Source organism: Leuciscus leuciscus (assembly GCF_965113295.1).
Source record: "Leuciscus leuciscus genome assembly, chromosome: 8".
Lineage (NCBI taxonomy): Eukaryota > Metazoa > Chordata > Actinopteri > Cypriniformes > Leuciscidae > Leuciscus > Leuciscus leuciscus.
The window spans coordinates 3,930,097-3,948,066 of record NC_138732.1 but is presented as its reverse complement, the minus strand read 5'-3'; the positions used below and the strand labels follow the sequence as shown (position 1 = coordinate 3,948,066).

Genomic DNA, 17,970 nt, shown 5'->3' with positions numbered 1-17,970 from the left:
TAGAAAGACAGACAGAAAAAACGATAGATAGATAGATAGATAGATAGATAGATAGATAGATAGATAGATAGATAGATAGATAGACAGAAAGAACGATAGATAGATAGATAGACAGAAAGAACGATAGATAGACAGAAAGACAGAAAGAACGATAGATAGATAGATAGATAGATAGATAGATAGATAGATAGATAGATAGACAGAAAGAATGATAGATCCCCCCCAGATCTTAATGTGAGCATCAGTTATGTTGTGTTGTGGTCTATACATCAATTATGCGAAATAGCTTATATTAAAACAGCAGTACTGAATAAAAACAGATTGCATTTTTTTTAATCCTTCCTTTTTAAATTATTAACATTTTGCAGATTCTCCAAGACTGACTCCAATCTTAAGTAGTTTATTTCTCTTGCAAGACACATTAGAGAAAATATATATTTAAAAAATCCTTTAAATTTTATTTAAATCTAATAAAATTGTATTTACAAATCAAAGTGAATCATTCTCAATTTGCAAAAAACATTGGTGTTGAAGCCTCCTCTAAACTGCAAAAATAAAATCTAAAAAAGTATTTTATGAATGTAAACAAAAGATGTCAGTGGGGTTAGTAAAATAATCTTTATTGTTCTTGCTCCATGGACAGATGTTTTTAATTGTTTTAAGCATAAACTCACTTTTCCAGACTTGTGTAATGGCAAACGTTTCAAAATAAAATCAATTTCTTCCTTACAAAAATAGAAACAGACATATTTAAAGGAACATGTGGACACTTTTGGAGCACTTATTGTTCTGATTATATGCAAATCATCATGTGTGGTCATAAATATTTAAACATTCTTAAATCAAGATACATACTTGAAGAAAAATCGCTTAAGATATTATGTCTTGTTTTCTGAATACGTTCATCTTAATTAAGTGTAATGATATTAATATCTGCCAATGGGGGGCAGAAAAAGTATGTTAATTCAAAGAGAAAAAGTTTATTTTTCTGAAATCATTGGCAGATTTTTTTTCTTGTTTTATACAAACTCGCTTAATTTTGATAACACATTTTTTCAGAAAACAAGACTTAGGGCCCTATCTTACACCCGGTGCAATGCAGTGCCAAGCGCGACGCAAGTGTGTTCTGCTGGTTCCAGCCCGACGCAGTTTTCATTTTCACGTCCTGCGCCACGTTGTTTAAATAGCAAATGCATATGTGCGCCCATGGGCTGCTGGTCTGAGAACGAGTGTGTGTTCTGGCGCATTGTTGGAGCGTTGCTATTTTGAGGAACTGAGATAGACTGAGCCTTTGACCGACTGAACCCTGGTCTAAAGTCAATGGCGCAATATTTGTTTTGTTATTTAAAGAGCGCGTTAGTAATGTGTGCCTATAGGCGGGTCCACAACGCACGTACACTCTGCTTATTACACACACACACACACACACACACACATACACTCTGCTTATTAAACACACATACACACTGCTTATTACACACATACACTCTTCTTATTACACACACACACACACACACACACACACTCTGCTTATTACACACACAGGGACGCACAGCAGCACACAAACATGCCAAATATTAAAATGAATATCCCGTAGATGTTCTGCTTGCGCACTTTTACCTCGAGCATGAGCGGATCTGTTTGCACTCTGGAGACGCGTTCGGTCTCTCCACTATCAAATTCCGTCATGTAAATAGTGAATCCGCCAACTGGCATTTAAAGGGAATGGGAGATGAGACTCTGATTGGTTTAACGCACGTAAATCCCAAAACACACCCATTACTCATTAAGAGAATAGGGAAAACCCTTTTAGACCATGCGCCGGGAGCGCCGACCATTTTACCCATCGTTAAACTAGCAAAAGTGGATTCGGACGCCCTAAGTGAACTTGTGCCGTGCGCTTTAGACCATGCGCTTAGATCGTTAAAATAGGGCCCTAAATATCTGAAGTAATTTATCATTTCCAGTTTTGATATTTGCACTGGAAAACAAAACAAAAAATACTGAGTAAGAACATAATTTTTTTTTTGCAGTGGATATGCTTGTTCAGCTCAGGAAAGTTCACTTCTTCCTGGTGATGAGGTTGTTGCAGATCCAATTCATCCCGTCCTGAAAACACACAGAGAGAATGGAAGAAGATTGAGGTGATGCTGTTCTGACCCAAACTCTTTAGTCTTTAGCGGCCCCTAACAAATTAATAACTTTTTGACAACAAAAATGAAACATCACTGAACTTACTTAAAGGGATAGTTCACTTTGAAATTAAATTTTGGTATGTTTTAGCTTACCTCAAGGGCATCCAAGATGTAGGTGTCTTTTTTTCCGCAGTAGTTTCAATTTTGATATTTTTAGGTCAAACCGTTCTTGTCTGTCAGTCATATAATGCAGGTCTATGGTCACTGTCTCAAAGAGCAAGCACAGAGTCCAAATTAAAACAATTCCCCGTCGTCCAAATTAAACAATTCCCCATCGTAAGTACACATTGATGGCCTAAGACACGAAACGAGCGGTTTGTGTGAGAAAACGAACAGTATTTATATCGTTTTTACCTCTTGAACACAGCCATGTCCAAGTGATCTGAGAGTGCGGGCGGGTATAGATATATACACTAGATGTCACATTGGCTACGGTTTCGTTCCAATGAACTGCAGTAGACAAGCTGACATCTATTGTATATATCTATACCCGCCCGCGCTCTCAGATCACTTGGACATGGCTGTGTTCAAGAGGTAAAAACGATATAAATACTGTTCGTTTTCTCACACAAACCGCTCGTTTCGTGTCTTAGGCCATCAATGTGTACTTACGATGGGGAATTGTTTTAATTTGGACTTTGTGCATGCTCTTTGAGACAGTGACTGCATTATATGACTGACAGACAAGAACGGTTTGACCTAAAAATATCAAAATTGAAACTACTGCGGAAAAAAAGACACCTACATCTTGGATGCCCTTGAGGTAAGCTAAAACATACCAAAATTTAATTTCAAAGTGAACTATCCCTTTAAGCTGCTATGACACTGTTCTTCTAGAAACAAACCCTGATGCATTATTTTCCTGTTAAGCTGCCTTTGAAACAATCTGTATCGTAAAAAGTCCTTCATAAAAGTCCTTGATTCTGATTGGTTCATGACTCAAACACACACCTGTGACCGCATTACATTAGTGTTACTGCGCAACTGCCGTTTGTGATTCTTTGTTGCTGCATGTGTTGCTTAGCAACCTCTTTGGAACTACTTTGCTTGGCGGAGGAATAAATGTGTTATAATATTATATTTTTTGTTGCTGGTGTTTATTTTATGAATAAAATAAATATTACAAATAATATTTTTGTGGAGTAACCGTTTTATAAAAGCGATAAGCCCCTTGAAGCCGTGTTTTACAGTGAATTTAGAACAGCTGAGGGGGATTTAGGCACGACGTTGACACGGACAGATGCTGTTCTTAAACTGCTGTAAAGTAATGAGATACACTGCTAGTAGTTGTGTGTGTGTGTGTGTGTGTGTGTGTGTGTGTGTGTGTGTGTGTGTGTGTTTCTCACCGGCACTCCCTCTCCGGTGAGCGCAGAACAGGCCTGGATCTGCCAGACTCGATCTCTGTACGTGTGCAGGTTCAAACCCTCCGCGATCTCGCTGGATGGAGACGCCGTGCCTAAATCCTGTTTATTGGCAAAGATGAGGATGGGAACGCCTGCGAGGTTTTCCTCGTCTATCAGCTCTGACAGTTCCTGCAGACACACACACCATTTACATTTAAAGTCTAAATTATTATCTGTGCACATCATTAGTGTTTTAAATTCATGCGTCTCATAATCTTGAATCAGAATAACTTCCTCTCGCAGCATCCCTTCTCTTCTCTGATGATGTGGGTGGGGCAACCTGTCACTCACATGAGATCAGCCAATAGCAAACCACAATCAGCCAATCAATTCCACACAGACACAATCAAGCCCCGCCCACATTTGTTCTTGTTCCAGAAGCGTTTCACTCGGATATACGACACAATAGAGAAGACTAATGCAACTTCTGTTTCATAATTACTTTAAATAAAAATAAAAAATTTTAACAATATAAATGTCTTTCCTGTCACTTTTGATCAATTTAATGCGTCCTTGCTGAATAAAAGTAGGCCTTATTTTTTTATTTTTTTTACTGACCCAAACTTTCGAATAGTAGTGAATCAAGGTTTCCACAAAAATATTAAGCAGCACAAACATTTTCAACATTGATAATAAAGTAATATGAAATGTTATTATCTATAGTTCCCTTACTAGGGAAAAACTGTAGTAGACCTAAACCTCCCTAGTGAACAAAATTTATTTAAAATAATTTGTATGTATTTAAAATACATTTATTTCATACTAAGGATACTACAAACCCATTAACATATTTACTGATAGATCGCTTGAGACTTACTGATATAAATATAATTAAACTTAATTTGGAGTACATCTTCATTGCACATTTCTTAATATTAAGCCTAAAATGTGTTTTAAAATAACTATTAGTAAGGATAGTATGTATAATATCAGTCTTTAAATGCAAGATATTTGCAATAGTTCCACTTTAACACAATCAAATATACTTCAGTTTATCTTTAGTTGGACATCCGCACTATTTCTGGAAAACTAAAGTGCATTAAGTACAAAATTAGTTGAGTGATGTGTGTGTGCGTGTGTGTGTGTGTGTGTGTGTGTGTTCAGACGCACCTGTGTCGGTGTGTGTGTGTGTTTAGACGCAACTGTGTCGGTGTGAGTGATGTGTCTGTGTGTGTGTGTGTGTGTGTGTTTAGATGCACCTGTGTCGGTGTGAGTGATGTGTCTGTGTGTGTGTGTGTGTGCGTGTTTAGACTCACCTGTGTCTGTGTGTGTGTGTGTGTGTGTGTGTGTGTGTGTGTGTGTTTAGACTCACCTGTGTCTGTGTGTGTCTGTGTGTGTGTGTTTAGATTTTAATAATTATGTTCCTTCTTAGTTTTGTCTTATCAGTTCTGCCCATTAGGGATTTATGTCACATCTTATGTTGTTAAATGAATGTTTACAGGATTATTTTAGTGTCATGAGTGGCAAATGACAGAAATCCCAGATTTCCAGTGAAGACTTTTGAACTCCACTGTGTGTTTCCCTTGTTTTACGGTGTAATTTAACACACAGCTCGCCGCTAACACACAAGGAACAAACAACTTTTGTCCTGGAAAGATTCTATGAATTGTATTTGCATATATAATGTTGTGTCTCACCAATCCCGTTTCCTCGAACCGCTTCTTGTCAGTGCTGTCAATGACATAAACCTACAGATGAACCGACAAACAAGTCTTGTTAGATTGCAAATAGTGACATTTAACATGTACAATTAATGCTATTTCTTTGTAGTATTGTGCTGTCTTTCTAAAGTTATAACTTCTCACCAATAAATCAGTGTTTTCTAGGTATTTCTTCCAGAAAGGACGGATCTTCCTCTGTCCGCCGATGTCCCACACGTTCAGTTTCATCCCATGAGACGCCACGCTCTTGATGTTAAAGCCCTGAAAACAACATCGCCCGAAATAACTTCATTTGCAAATCAAAGAACATGTCATTTGATACAACAGGCTCTCCCATAATGCACTGGAATGAGCTTCAACCAAGATGGCGGATAAGCTGTGAGAAATGTTGATTATAAATATACTTAATTTTCATTCAATACTAAGAATAATCGAGTAAGTACTTAAAAATAAAAGTTCTATGTTGGCATTGATGGTTCCATGATGAACCTTTAACATCCATGGAAACGTTGGATTACACAAAAAGTTGTTTAGAAATTATTATCTTGAAAAATTGTTATTTTGATGCCCTGTTGCCTGAAAGGTTCTTCGGGGAACCATGATGGTTCCTCTACGGCTTCACTGTGAAACCCCTCTGGACACTTTATTTTCAACAGTAATGAATAGAGTCCTGCAGGGATGATGCACACCTGAGAGTGCAACACTTCCGGTGTCGTCGCCCTGAAGGTGTGAGTGATGTGTGTGTGTGTGTGTGTGTGTGTGTGTGTGTTTAGACTCACTCAGAGTCAGTGGTGTTTCTGCTGAATGCCTGAGATCAGGTCTGTGATGAACACACACTCAAGATATTTCAGCTTTAAAATACATCAGTAATATCACTGTGTGATTCTTTTTTAAAGCTTATGAACTTGGCTTTCCTGTGTGTGTGTGTGTGTGTGTGTGTGTGTTCAGACGCACTTGTGTCGGTGTGAGTGATGTCTGTGTGTGTCTGTGTGTGTGTGTTCAGACTCACCTGTGTCGGTGTGTGCGTGTGTGCGTGTGTGTGTGTTCGGACTCACCTGTGTCGGTGTGAGTGGTGTGTGTGTGTGTGTGTGTGTTCAGACTCACCTGTGTCGGTGTGTGCGTGTGTGTGTGTGTGTGTGTGTGTGTGTGTGTGTTCAGACTCACCTGTGTCGGTGTGTGCGTGTGTGTGTGTGTGTGTGTGTGTGTGTGTGTGTGTGTGTGTGTGTGTGTGTTCAGACTCACCTGTGTCGGTGTGTGCGTGTGTGTGTGTGTGTGTGTGTTTAGACTCACCTGTTCGGTGTGTGCGTGTGTGTGTGTGTGTGTGTGTTTGGACTCACCTGTGTCGGTGTGTGTGTGTGAGTGATGTGTGTGTGTTCGGACTCACCTGTGTCGGTGTGAGTGATGTGTGTGTGTGTGTGTGTGTGTGTTCGGACTCACCTGTGTCGGTGTGAGTGGTGTGTGTGTGTGTGTGTGTGTGTTCAGACTCACTTGTGTTGGTGTGTGCGTGTGTGTGTGTGTGTGTGTGTGTGTGTGTGTGTTCAGACGCACCTGTGTCGGTGTGTGCGTGTGTGTGTGTGTTCAGACTCACCTGTGTCGGTGTGTGCGTGTGTGTGTGTGTTCAGACTCACCTGTGTCGGTGTGTGTGTGTGTGTGTGTGTGTGTGTGTGTGTTTGGACTCACCTGTGTCGGTGTGTGTGTGTGTGTGTGTGTGTTTGGACTCACCTGTGTCGGTGTGAGTGATGTGTGTGTGTGTGTGTGTGTGTGTTTGGACTCACCTGTGTCGGTGTGAGTGATGTGTGTGTGTGTGTGTGTGTTTAGACTCACCTGTGTCAGTGTGAGTGATGTGTGTGTGTGTTTAGACGCACCTGTGTCGGTGTGTGTGTGTTTAGACTCACCTGTGTCAGTGTGAGTGATGTGTGTGTGTGCGTGTGTGTGTGTGTGTGTGTTCAGACTCACCTGTGTCGGTGTGAGTGATGTGTGTGTGTGCGTGTGTGTGTGTGTGTGTGTGTGTTCAGACTCACCTGTGTCGGTGTGATGGTGCTCACGTCCTCTGAGGCGAGACACTTGAGTAGAGTGGTTTTGCCGGCGTTGTCGAGACCCAACAGAACTATCCTGAGCTCCAGCTCTGTGGATCCCTTCAGCTTCTGCATGACCGAGAGCAAACCCTGAGGACACAACACACACTGCCGTTACATCAGCCGGGTCACAGGTTACAGCTGCACTTTATCAGCCGTGTCACAGGTTACACTTCTCATTGATATGATTCTGGATAGAGAAAGGAGAAAAGATTTACATTCAAGACTGACATTCATCAGTTCATGCTAGTGCCACGCTCTGCTATCTGAGCTTCACTGATGCTGCGTCGTTACATCTGATGTTTTACAACCACAAACTAACATTCCCTGAACGTTCTGGGAACTCAAACTGTGTCAGAGCACGTGTGCCTAAGATTGTTTTACTGGTTTTATCATTTGCCAGGCAAAACGTAAATATGATCGAAAGTAACAACAAAAAATATGATTTGAGGAATTATTTACTTAGAGGTTTATTCCATGCTATTATAGTAGACTAAAACCAAAACCATAAAAACAACTTTTGTTAGCTAAAATAATATTTTAAAAATGGTAAAATAAACTTGAACAATAAAAAAAAAAAAATAATATATATATATAAACTTATTTTTTGAGGCAACATATCTCATTTTTATTTAGTTTAACTTGATTTAGCCTACTAAAATAAATAAAACTTAAATAATACTAATAAACTAATAAACTAAACAATTAAAAATTACAAAAACAACAATATTAGCCTACTTCATTTTAACTAAATTGAAAAGATTTTTTTAAAAAAAGCAAATTCAAAATATTAATAAAAACTGTAATAGAATATCAAAAATACAACAATTACACTGGTTTATTAAAATCCCTAATACCAATAATAGTGATTCTTGTCTTTGCAATAATAATAATAATGTTCTTCTTATGCAGGGTTTCTCCTCAAGCACAGATTAAGCTCGTTCTGAGGAGAGCAGATTAAGCATATTGCGTTTTTCCTCATAAACATAAAGCATATGTATTTAAGACAGTGGCAGTGTATATTTGTAGTCAGACTGTTGATATTGCCCCGTCATTAGACTAATTGAGAGTGAAACACAGACCCATTCATGTGGTTAAGGCTTACAGTAATGAGATTTATCTGGGTCATGTGACCCATCTCTGATTGCTTAGGCCCTTTTATATAAGACAATGCTAATCGTCCCAGTACTCAAACCTAAAGCACACATAATTCATACAGATTATTGAGCGTATACTTTGTTTATATTGTGTATTTGGCTGATGATGTATCCAAAATGACTTACGGTTTCAAAAGTTTTTTTTTTTTTTTGCATTGATGTTGAGAAAAAATAATTGTTGTTTCCCCCAAATATCCTTTTAGTAAACAGATCTCTTTTTTTTTATATATTAGTCTGAAGAACATTTAAATAATCTTAATAACCTTTTTTCCACTCTTAAATAACCTCTTGTTGTTGTGTGGATATTCTTCATGGAATCAAATAATCTTTATTTTTAAGAGTGTGTGTTTATAGACATTTGCATGTAAATGAATGTGTTGTTCCTCCAAACCCACCGTGACACAGAGAAAGCGATACACGTACCTTTGGAGCGTCGCCCATCTTGACTTGTGTTCCGTCCCGCTGTCTCACATTCCTCCGTTGTGTCTGCGGGGTTATGGATGTGTGTGTGATGACAATCCCTCTCCCATGTTCAGGTGTTTGTGAGTGTGTTGTGTTGGACAGAAGACTTGCAGAATGGAGGATTAGGAGAGAATTAGTGTCTCTCTCCTTCCCACCCCCACTGAGACTCTACCAGCATTATCTCTCACTTACTATCCCTGCTAACTAGCTCTACTACTACTGGGTCTGGCTTGACACTTTTTCAATAGTACATTTTAATTAATTTTTCAGTCGTTCGTAGGGGTGTAACAATATATCCTCTCACAATATATCGCAATATAAAAATGCAACAATGTACGTGGATAGTGATAAATTGTATTGTGTAATTCACCCAAAATAAAAAGGTTGTTCGTGATTACTGGATAAGGTTTACAATTTTTTTTATATAGTTTATGTTTCTCAAAAAAAAAAAAAAAAAAACTAGACAATTGAATATATTTTAGAGCTGAGCATAACTATTAAACTTCCATGACTGCACTTAATTCAACTTCCATGACTGCACTTAATTGTGTTGAATGCTTCAAATCTTAAAAAACTGTACTTGCATAACATATTAATTAAATAAAATGCCATTTACGTGCTGAAAGAGATTCACTTTTCTGTTTCTTAACACTTGCACTATGTCAAATTAAATGTTCGACTTAACAGTATACTTGTGTGTCCAGCAGAGTGCGCTTGATCTCCACTTGATTATAATTTTCACTGTCGTGTGTTATTCGATAGTATAATTGAAATATATAAACTTGGCTAACTCAAATATATGAAATGTAGTAAATCACAACCTCATGATTAAAATGATTAATGCATGACATACAGGTTTTATTAGAAATTACATTGTGCTTGTATATATTACATTCATAAGTACATTTTAACCATATTTCACAGAGAATAAAATAATGAAATTACATATAAAGATGTACATACATTCAACTAATTACCTTTAATTTAAATGTAAACTACAATACATTTTCGTTTAATTGCAAATTAAGTGTAAAAAGCAATACATTCAGTTCACACTAAGTATATTTTTAGTATTTTAAAGTAGGCTACTTTAAGTATGCTAAAGTGTACTTCCTTTTCCACAATGGTAGCATCGCAGATTATTTTATTTTGGGAGATTTTGATGAGAAATGTTTGAGAAAATGACTAAAATCTCTGCATTCTGCTTTCAGGCCAGTAGATGGCGATGTCACTTTGTGAAGAAGCACGCGCGTCTGTAGACTGAACACGTAATACACACACGTGTAACGTCACCGCTTTCACAAATTCACGGTTTTGTAGTTTACACAGAGACTATAACCGTATCGTTTTCATAAACGTAAAATTTTTTGCGTTTTCATGACCCCCTTCTATCTTAGATTACATGACACTGGTTTCAACTAAAAACGTAAAACTTTTTAAGCGTTTTGGCTGTTCATTTACACGACACCGGCGTTTTAAGAGCCTGAAAATGCAAACTATACGATACCATGACGCCATAGGAGGGGATATATAAAATTCAGTCAAGTGCATTTGGTCGCTGGTAGGTCACACGATAAAGACAACGTGGTGAATGTTGTACATCCGGATTACATTCATACCATTTATTATACACATCATACACGGCTCTGTGGAATAGTTGATTCTGATTGGTCAATCGCGCCCCGATAACAGCCTCTGAGAACAGAAACACAGGCTCATCCGGGTCACTGAAGTCAGCAGCTTTTTATGATTGATAGGTTTTTCTTCGTGGAAGTTTTGCGTTTGGTGAGCGAATAAAATATTAAAACTCAGTCGAATCAATATTTTGTGTAGTTATTTAATTATGCCATCCAGTATCGTGGACTCGCTCTCTCTTGTTTCACACAAACACTGCTGCCATTTTGCGACGATTGTTTTATACACTTTTGGATTACAAGATAACAAACAGGTACGATTTTAAAACAGTTTAATCTAATCTCCATAATTATTAATGTGGCGAAATGCTGTGTAATAAGTGTTATGACTGTATACCGTATCTCTTAAATGTCCGTCTAGTTTGAATGTCCGCAGAAGCTATACGTTTAAAGACCTAATAAAATATTTCGAGTCGGATCAATATTTCGTGTTTAATTATTTACTTATGTGGCAAGTAGCCGTGTAATAAGCGGGATTATGTACATCTACCCGGTTGTTATCTCAGAATAAACCCCTTCCGGTGTCTGTGTGTGTGTGTGTGTGTTCGTTCCTTCAGGCTGATGGAAGACCTGATCCTGATCACCCAGTCGGGGGTTTATTCTGAGATAACAACCGGCTGGATGTACATTATCCCTTACATAGACTACTATTGGACTATTACTATACTATTGGACGCAGCCAAGGGCTGTATACAGGGAGATATTGACTAACACTTTCTGTAAAAAGTGATCTGTTGACTTAACTTAAAAAAAAATTAGGAAACCTGTTGCCTCTTAAGTAATTAAGTAATGTGGAATTGTCAAGTTCACATAACTTAATTTTTTCAATTAAGCATTAAGTTTATTTACTTAATAATTGTAAGGCAATGGTGTACTACATTTTGGGTGAACTGAACACTTTTTACAATGAGAATAATCAACAAGAAAAACTCCAAAGAACTACAAACATGGCACTCGAGACAGGAAGTAGTCCAAACGCTCAATTTTCTGAGTGTAGAAATGAAACGTCTCTAGATGCAGAGACCGGATCAGGACACAGGACACAGGACACAGGACTCAGGACTCAGGACTCAAGACACAGGACTCAGGACTCAAGACACGGGACTCGGGACTCAGGACTCAGGACTCAGGACTCAGGACACAGGACACAGGACTAAGGACTAAGGACTAAGGACTCAGGACTCAGGACTCAGGACACAGGACTAAGGACTCAGGACTCAGGACACAGGACTCAGGACTCAGGACTCAGTAGTAGCTGGTGACAGTGTTCACTGTGCTGTGGATGTTCTCCATGTTCTGTTGTCTTTGTCTCTTCCTGGCCTGACTCTGAACTGAGAGAGAGAGAGAGAGAGAGAGAGAGAGAGAGAGAGAGAGAGAGAGAGAGAGAGAGAGTGAGAGAGAGAGAGGGATGAAATGCAGTAGGACGACATGCAGATGTTTACTGTCAGAGGTTTACCTTGTCCTCTCCTCAGCGAGATCTTCATGCCGATGGCAAACAACATGAGGAGAGCAGCCGCTGCGCCGACACAAATCAGAATAATCACCATATTATTGGCAGCTGAAAACAGAAAGAAAACAAGAGTGACATTACAAATATTGCCTGTCATTGCCTTCTCCATCAGCAAGTCACGCATTGAATCAATGCCTTTGGACTCTATGAAGTGAAGCATTACCCATGCGACGCGTTGCTGGTCAGCTGAGCCTTGAAAAGTGGAGCTCAAAGTTAAAAATAATTAACACCATGGTTCATTACATCTATCTTTTAATGAATCAGCGATTTTGAACGTGTTCGTTGAATGATCGGTTTAATGACTCACTCAAAGACAGTCTGTGCGCGCTGAGTGCCCACTGGGTAAATTTGGCCAGGATGCCGGCCGGGGTTACACCCCTACTCTTTCGAAGGACATCCTGGGATTTTTAATGACCACAGAGAGTCAGGACCTCAGTTTAACGTCTCATCCGAAGGACGGTGCTCTTTGAGAGTATAGTGTCCCTGGCACTATACTGGGGCATTAGGACCCACACAGACCACAAGGTGAGCACCCCCTGCTGGCCTCACTAACACCTCTTCCAGCAGCAACCTGGTTTTCTCAGGAGGTCTCCCATCCAGGTACTAACCAGGCTCAGCCCTGCTTAGCTTCAGTGGGCAACCAGTCTTGGGCTACAGGGTGACATGGCTGCATATCGCGCTATTGAGACACTCAAAATTAGTCCTACTCCATCCCTCACTTCCTTCAGGATTATTTGATGAATAGAAAGTAAAAAAACAACAACATTATTTATTTGAAATAGAAATCTATTGTAACATTATAAATGTTTTTACTGTCACTTCTGATCAATTTAATGCATCTTTGCTGAGCAAAAGTGTTAATTTATGTACAAAAAAAATAAATAAAAAATGTTTTACCCTAAAATTTTGAATGGTAGTGTATCACGGTTTCTACAAAAATATTTAGCAGTTTTAGTAATAGTTTTCAACATTAATAATAATCATAAATGTTTCTTGAGCATCAAATCATCATATTAGAATGATATCTGAAGGATCATGTGACACTGAAGACTGGAGTAATGATGCTGAAAATTCAGCTTTGATCACAGAAATAAATTACACTTTACTTTATACTCACATAGAAATCAACTATTCGAAATTTTAATAATATTTAATAAAAAAAAATCTGTATTTTTGATCAAATAAATGCGGCTTTGTTGAGCAGAAGAGACTTCTTTTAAAAACATAAAAATCTAAATTATGTCAAACTTTAGACTATGGTTATATATATATATTAATGTATAAAATGAACAACTTCTACAGCAAATATTAATCTTAGTTAATTTCAATGTTTACTAATACATTATTAAAATCAAAAGTTGTATTTGTTAACATAGTAAATGCACAAGTAACATGAACAAACAATGAACGACTGTATTTTTATTAACAGTAACAAAGTTTAACAAATACTTGAATGCATTGCTTATTGTTAGTTCGTATTAGTTAACGCATCAATAATGTCAACAAATGAGACCTTACTGTAAAGTGTTACCGAAAGATTTAAATCATTTGAATATATTTTTTTCGAATTATTTATTTACGTGATTCACTAGTATTTTATGATATCATGTGATCTCAAATGCGTCACAGTGTCGACAAATATGGAAACAATCAGAAATAATGAGCAGTATAATCACCTTTTACTTTAACGGTTACACTAGAGTTGAAGACCCCACAATCACTGGTAACATTACAGTGGAAGACTGCAGTCTTTAAAATAATCTTGATCTCATATGTTTTTGATGTTACTTCTTGTATCGCATTGTCCTTCATCCAGCTGATGGAGCCATCGGGAAGATCATGAACGCATGTCAGGATCACGTTTGAACCCTCGTCGACTGGGAGGGACCGATTGATTTCTATGGTCACATTAAAAGCTGGGAAGGAGAGCAAAAGGTCAAAGGTCATCATACATTTCATACATGGAAAACGTTCTTTATGAGGATCAATCGGCAGCATTGATTTGATCAGTGTGTGTTTCTGGCATTAATTCTACCTTTTATCGTGCAGTTTTCTGGAACACCTGTAAGGAGAATGAGAACACAAGTGTCATAAAATGCATTGTTTTTATAAAATAAAATGTATTTGAATTCATAACATTAGTGATTTGTAGTTGATTACAAAAAAGCTATTCTTAAAACATAGCTTTTATACACTTTTTATACAGCTTTTATTTTATACACAACCAGCTGCATTTTAATACAGGCATAGTTTTAACTGATTGGATAAGAAGATGATATGATGTGTGACTGACCATTAGTGCAGTTTTGTGACGTGTTAGAAACAGAACAGTTCAAACATTTATCCAGTTCACATGTCTCAGACTGTCCAATGCCTTGATCCACTGAGAGAGAGAGAGAGAGAGAGAGAGAGAGAGAGAGAGAGAGAGAGAGAGAGAGAGAGAGAGAGAGAGAGAGACGGTTAATGAAACGCTTTTATTTCAGACAAAACACAGTATAAAAGTATCATAACCGTATTAATATGACTGTATATGCCAAGTCTTCTGATGCCATATGATAGATTTGTGTGAGGAAAAGACAAAAATTCAGAAAAAAGTAATAATAAAAAATAAAAAAAATGTGATAGCATCAATCACCATCCAAAACTCTGACATTCTGAAACTCTGAAGATTAACGAGAGAAAACTGTACAGTATAGAAGAACAACATGAGAGGGAAAAATATTCCTTTAAACATAAAACATCTTATATTCCCAAATTCAAAACTAAACCACTCATAATTCAGCAAAACTGATATTTGTGTACCTTAACATGATCAAAAGAAGGAGCCGTTCAATTATTATTATATCAATTTTATTTCATTTCTCTGGAGAATAGAGTTTGGAATAATTACATATCATAAAGAACGCATCTGTCTCCCAGAGCGGAGAGAGAGAGAGAGAGAGAGAGAGAGTGTGTGTGTGTGTGTGTGTGTGTGTGTGTGTGTGTGTGAGAGAGAGAGAGAGAGAGAGAGAAGAGAGAGAGAGAGAGAGAGAGAGAGAGAGAGAGAGAGAGAGAGAGAGAGAGAGAGAGAGAGAGAGAGAGAGAGAGTGTGTGTGTGTGTGTGTGTGTGTGTTAGAGAGAGAGAGAGAGAGAGACATAGAGAGAGAGTTTTTGAGTTTTCACACTTTATTTATATCATTACAACGTCAGCAAAACATCCAATCACATTATCAAAAAAAAAAAAAAAAGGTACAAAAATCAAGACTTATAGTAAAAATCAACATTTCTTCTTCAACTGTACAAATAACTCCATTAAACACCATTTGTGCAAAAAAAACTTTCTAAATCATTCATCAGTTTATAGAACTTGAAATCAGACATAACCCTTGCTTTTACCATATTTTAAAACCACATTGTCCTTTACCTTCTATTTTGTTTTTCCTGGTTATGTAAACAGCAAGTTTGGCTTGACCAATTCAACAATTCAACAATTGACTTTTTATTCTTTTGAGCCACACTGTATTTGGGTCCAAGAATCCAAATCTTAGAAGAAAAAATCTCCCCAAAATTCATGAAAAGAACAACAACATTCTTTAAACATTCTAAAAAAACAATGACAAATCGTCTCCCTCATTTTACAAAAAGGACAATCACTTGATACATTGGGATTAATTAAGCTCACAAATGCCGAGAGAGAGAGAGAGAGAGAGGATGAAATCTTGTTTGCATTCTTTTATCATACATGTATTTTATTTATTTATTTATACATACAAAATTGATTCATCTATTTATTTTTTATGAATAAAAGATAAACAGGATGAGAAAATCATAAAGATTTTTTTTATTCACTCAAATGTTTAGCAACTGCTGCAGCAGTTACATTTTGTAATCAAAATTACAAATTGATCCAAATTGATTTATTTGATCAAAATTAAATACATACATTTTGTATGTATAAAAAAATAAAAATAAAAATAAAAATAAAAATAAAAAGACAATCCTCCAGGAAGTGACATTATTTTGGTGGGAAAACACCAGCACAATCATCAATTAGCAAAGGGTGATTTCTGTGATTGTTTTGTAGTTCATAAAGTTGATTAGAAATATAAAAATGAACTTTAAGTGGGCATGCTTGTATAATCATTAACTAAAACTAAAATCATTAAAAAAAAGTTTCGTTACTTACAATAAACATTAACGGAAATCAAATTAAAATACAAAGAATGCTAAACTGATTTTATTTCAGCTAGTCGCAGTGCATGTCTCATTACGATCATCATTGGATTACACAATACACTAATAAACATAACAGAGTCATGCATAAATGAAACGAGTAAGACTGCACTCAACTAATATTCTTATTCAAAACATTAATAAAAACGATATAATCAATGATACTAAAATAACACTCACTCACTGAGAGCAATATCAGCTTAGTTTCCATGCGATCGTGAAGTATATTAAACTGAACTATATTAAGTTTAATATATGCAGAGAAATACTTACAGAGATGAAGAAGACCGACGATGATGAGCAGCGCTTCGCCAAACATGATCCCTCGTCCCAACATCATCCTTTCCCTGCTATCCTCAGTGTGTGTGTGTGTGTGTGTGTGTGTGTCTCTCGGACAGCAGAGCTCTGTTCACTGACGCATATTTACTGATATACATACTGATAATAATGCAAATCACCTCAATGACCCTGAGGGAACAGGAGCATATTTATATATACAGAAGACTGCTTTGCTTATGTGATGCACACACAGGACAAACATGAAGAGATGCTTCACATATGATATCAATTGTTTGGTTTCCTTTTCAATACCATTTGTAATAAAATGTTGTAAGATCATTTCTATTGGCTATCTTTGGTTAGTCCATGAATATAAGTTGTGTTGTGTATATCTCCGCATTCAGTATCAACATAGCCTACGTATTTGATATTCTTTAACAGTTTTTAACAGTGGGTTAAATCACTATACTTAAAAAAATAATAATAATAATAATAATAGTTTTAAAAAAATAATAAAAAATGTATATATATATATATATATATTATTGTTAAAAATCAAACTGTATTAAGAAATAACTTGGCTAATTCAGAGATTGCCATCAGATGCCCAAACACAAAAAGCCATTGATGCAATACTGCAGAGAACCATTTTCCCCCTGATTGACATCTATGCATCTGTTTTGTATTTAGATGTTAGGAAAAAATGTCTCCTCATAGAGGAAATAACAGTTACCGGAAGCATTGTAGCTGTAAGTTTGCATGCTGAACACAAACACAATATCATATTTCCAAAATGTCAAGGAAATACTGTGAACTGAATAATGCATGTATAAATTATTTTACAAAAATTGCCCCAAGATATGGGTCAGTTCAGATCAAAGAATCTAATCTCATCTACATCACAGCTAACTGTAGCTTATTAGCCAGTCAGCAGGGGGAGGCAGATCCAGATGCACCAGTCATTTATTTATTTATTTAATTAATTCTATTTGTGTTTTGTTTTAATTTCATTTGTTATTTTATTTTCATCTATAGTTTTTTATTTTATTTTATTTTATTTTATTTTATTTATATATATATATATATATATATATATATATATATATATATATATATATATATATATATATATATATATATATACATATACATACATTATTTTATTTTATTTTATTAATTAATTTTATTTATATTTATATATATGTATATATAAATTATTTTATTTTAATTATATATATATAAATTATTTTATTTTATTTTATTGTCTTCAATATAAAAGTCCTTTGAGCGGTCTGCGCATGCGTGTCAGCTGATTCCCCGCT

General features: G+C 36.5%; 2 protein-coding genes across 2 annotated transcripts; both read right to left on the bottom strand.

Moving 5' to 3' along the window:
* Positions 1 to 605: 605 nt before the first annotated feature.
* arl3l2 (ADP ribosylation factor like GTPase 3, like 2) lies at positions 606 to 9,038 on the bottom strand. The gene is made up of 7 exons (XM_082177189.1): positions 8,915 to 9,038; positions 7,281 to 7,424; positions 5,404 to 5,520; positions 5,236 to 5,286; positions 3,542 to 3,727; positions 1,512 to 2,109; positions 606 to 1,445 (listed from the first exon to the last, which is right to left on the bottom strand). Exons 1-6 carry the CDS (start codon positions 8,930 to 8,932, stop codon positions 2,062 to 2,064), a joined length of 564 nt encoding a protein of 187 aa, XP_082033315.1. The 5' UTR covers positions 8,933 to 9,038; the 3' UTR covers positions 606 to 1,445; positions 1,512 to 2,061.
* Positions 9,039 to 10,773: 1,735 nt separating this feature from the next.
* LOC309504703 (uncharacterized protein) lies at positions 10,774 to 16,754 on the bottom strand. The gene is made up of 6 exons (XM_082177939.1): positions 16,643 to 16,754; positions 14,451 to 14,540; positions 14,193 to 14,219; positions 13,834 to 14,073; positions 12,104 to 12,205; positions 10,774 to 11,978 (listed from the first exon to the last, which is right to left on the bottom strand). Exons 1-6 carry the CDS (start codon positions 16,707 to 16,709, stop codon positions 11,893 to 11,895), a joined length of 612 nt encoding a protein of 203 aa, XP_082034065.1. The 5' UTR covers positions 16,710 to 16,754; the 3' UTR covers positions 10,774 to 11,892.
* Positions 16,755 to 17,970: the final 1,216 nt, after the last annotated feature.

Coding starts and splice junctions, on each gene's coding strand:
- arl3l2 (XM_082177189.1), bottom strand. Junction 5,521..7,280: donor GCACCATCACACCGACACAG/GTGAGTCTGAAC, acceptor TGTTGTTTTCAG/GGCTTTAACATCAAGAGCGT. Junction 3,728..5,235: donor GGTTCGAGGAAACGGGATTG/GTGAGACACAAC, acceptor GTGTGTCTGCAG/GAACTGTCAGAGCTGATAGA.
- LOC309504703 (XM_082177939.1), bottom strand. CDS start 16,709: ATGATGTTGGGACGAGGGATCATGTTTGGCGAAGCGCTGCTCATCATC. Junction 14,541..16,642: donor CGTCGGTCTTCTTCATCTCT/GTAAGTATTTCT, acceptor TCTCTCTCTCAG/TGGATCAAGGCATTGGACAG. Junction 11,979..12,103: donor CTCGCTGAGGAGAGGACAAG/GTAAACCTCTGA, acceptor TCTCTCTCTCAG/TTCAGAGTCAGGCCAGGAAG.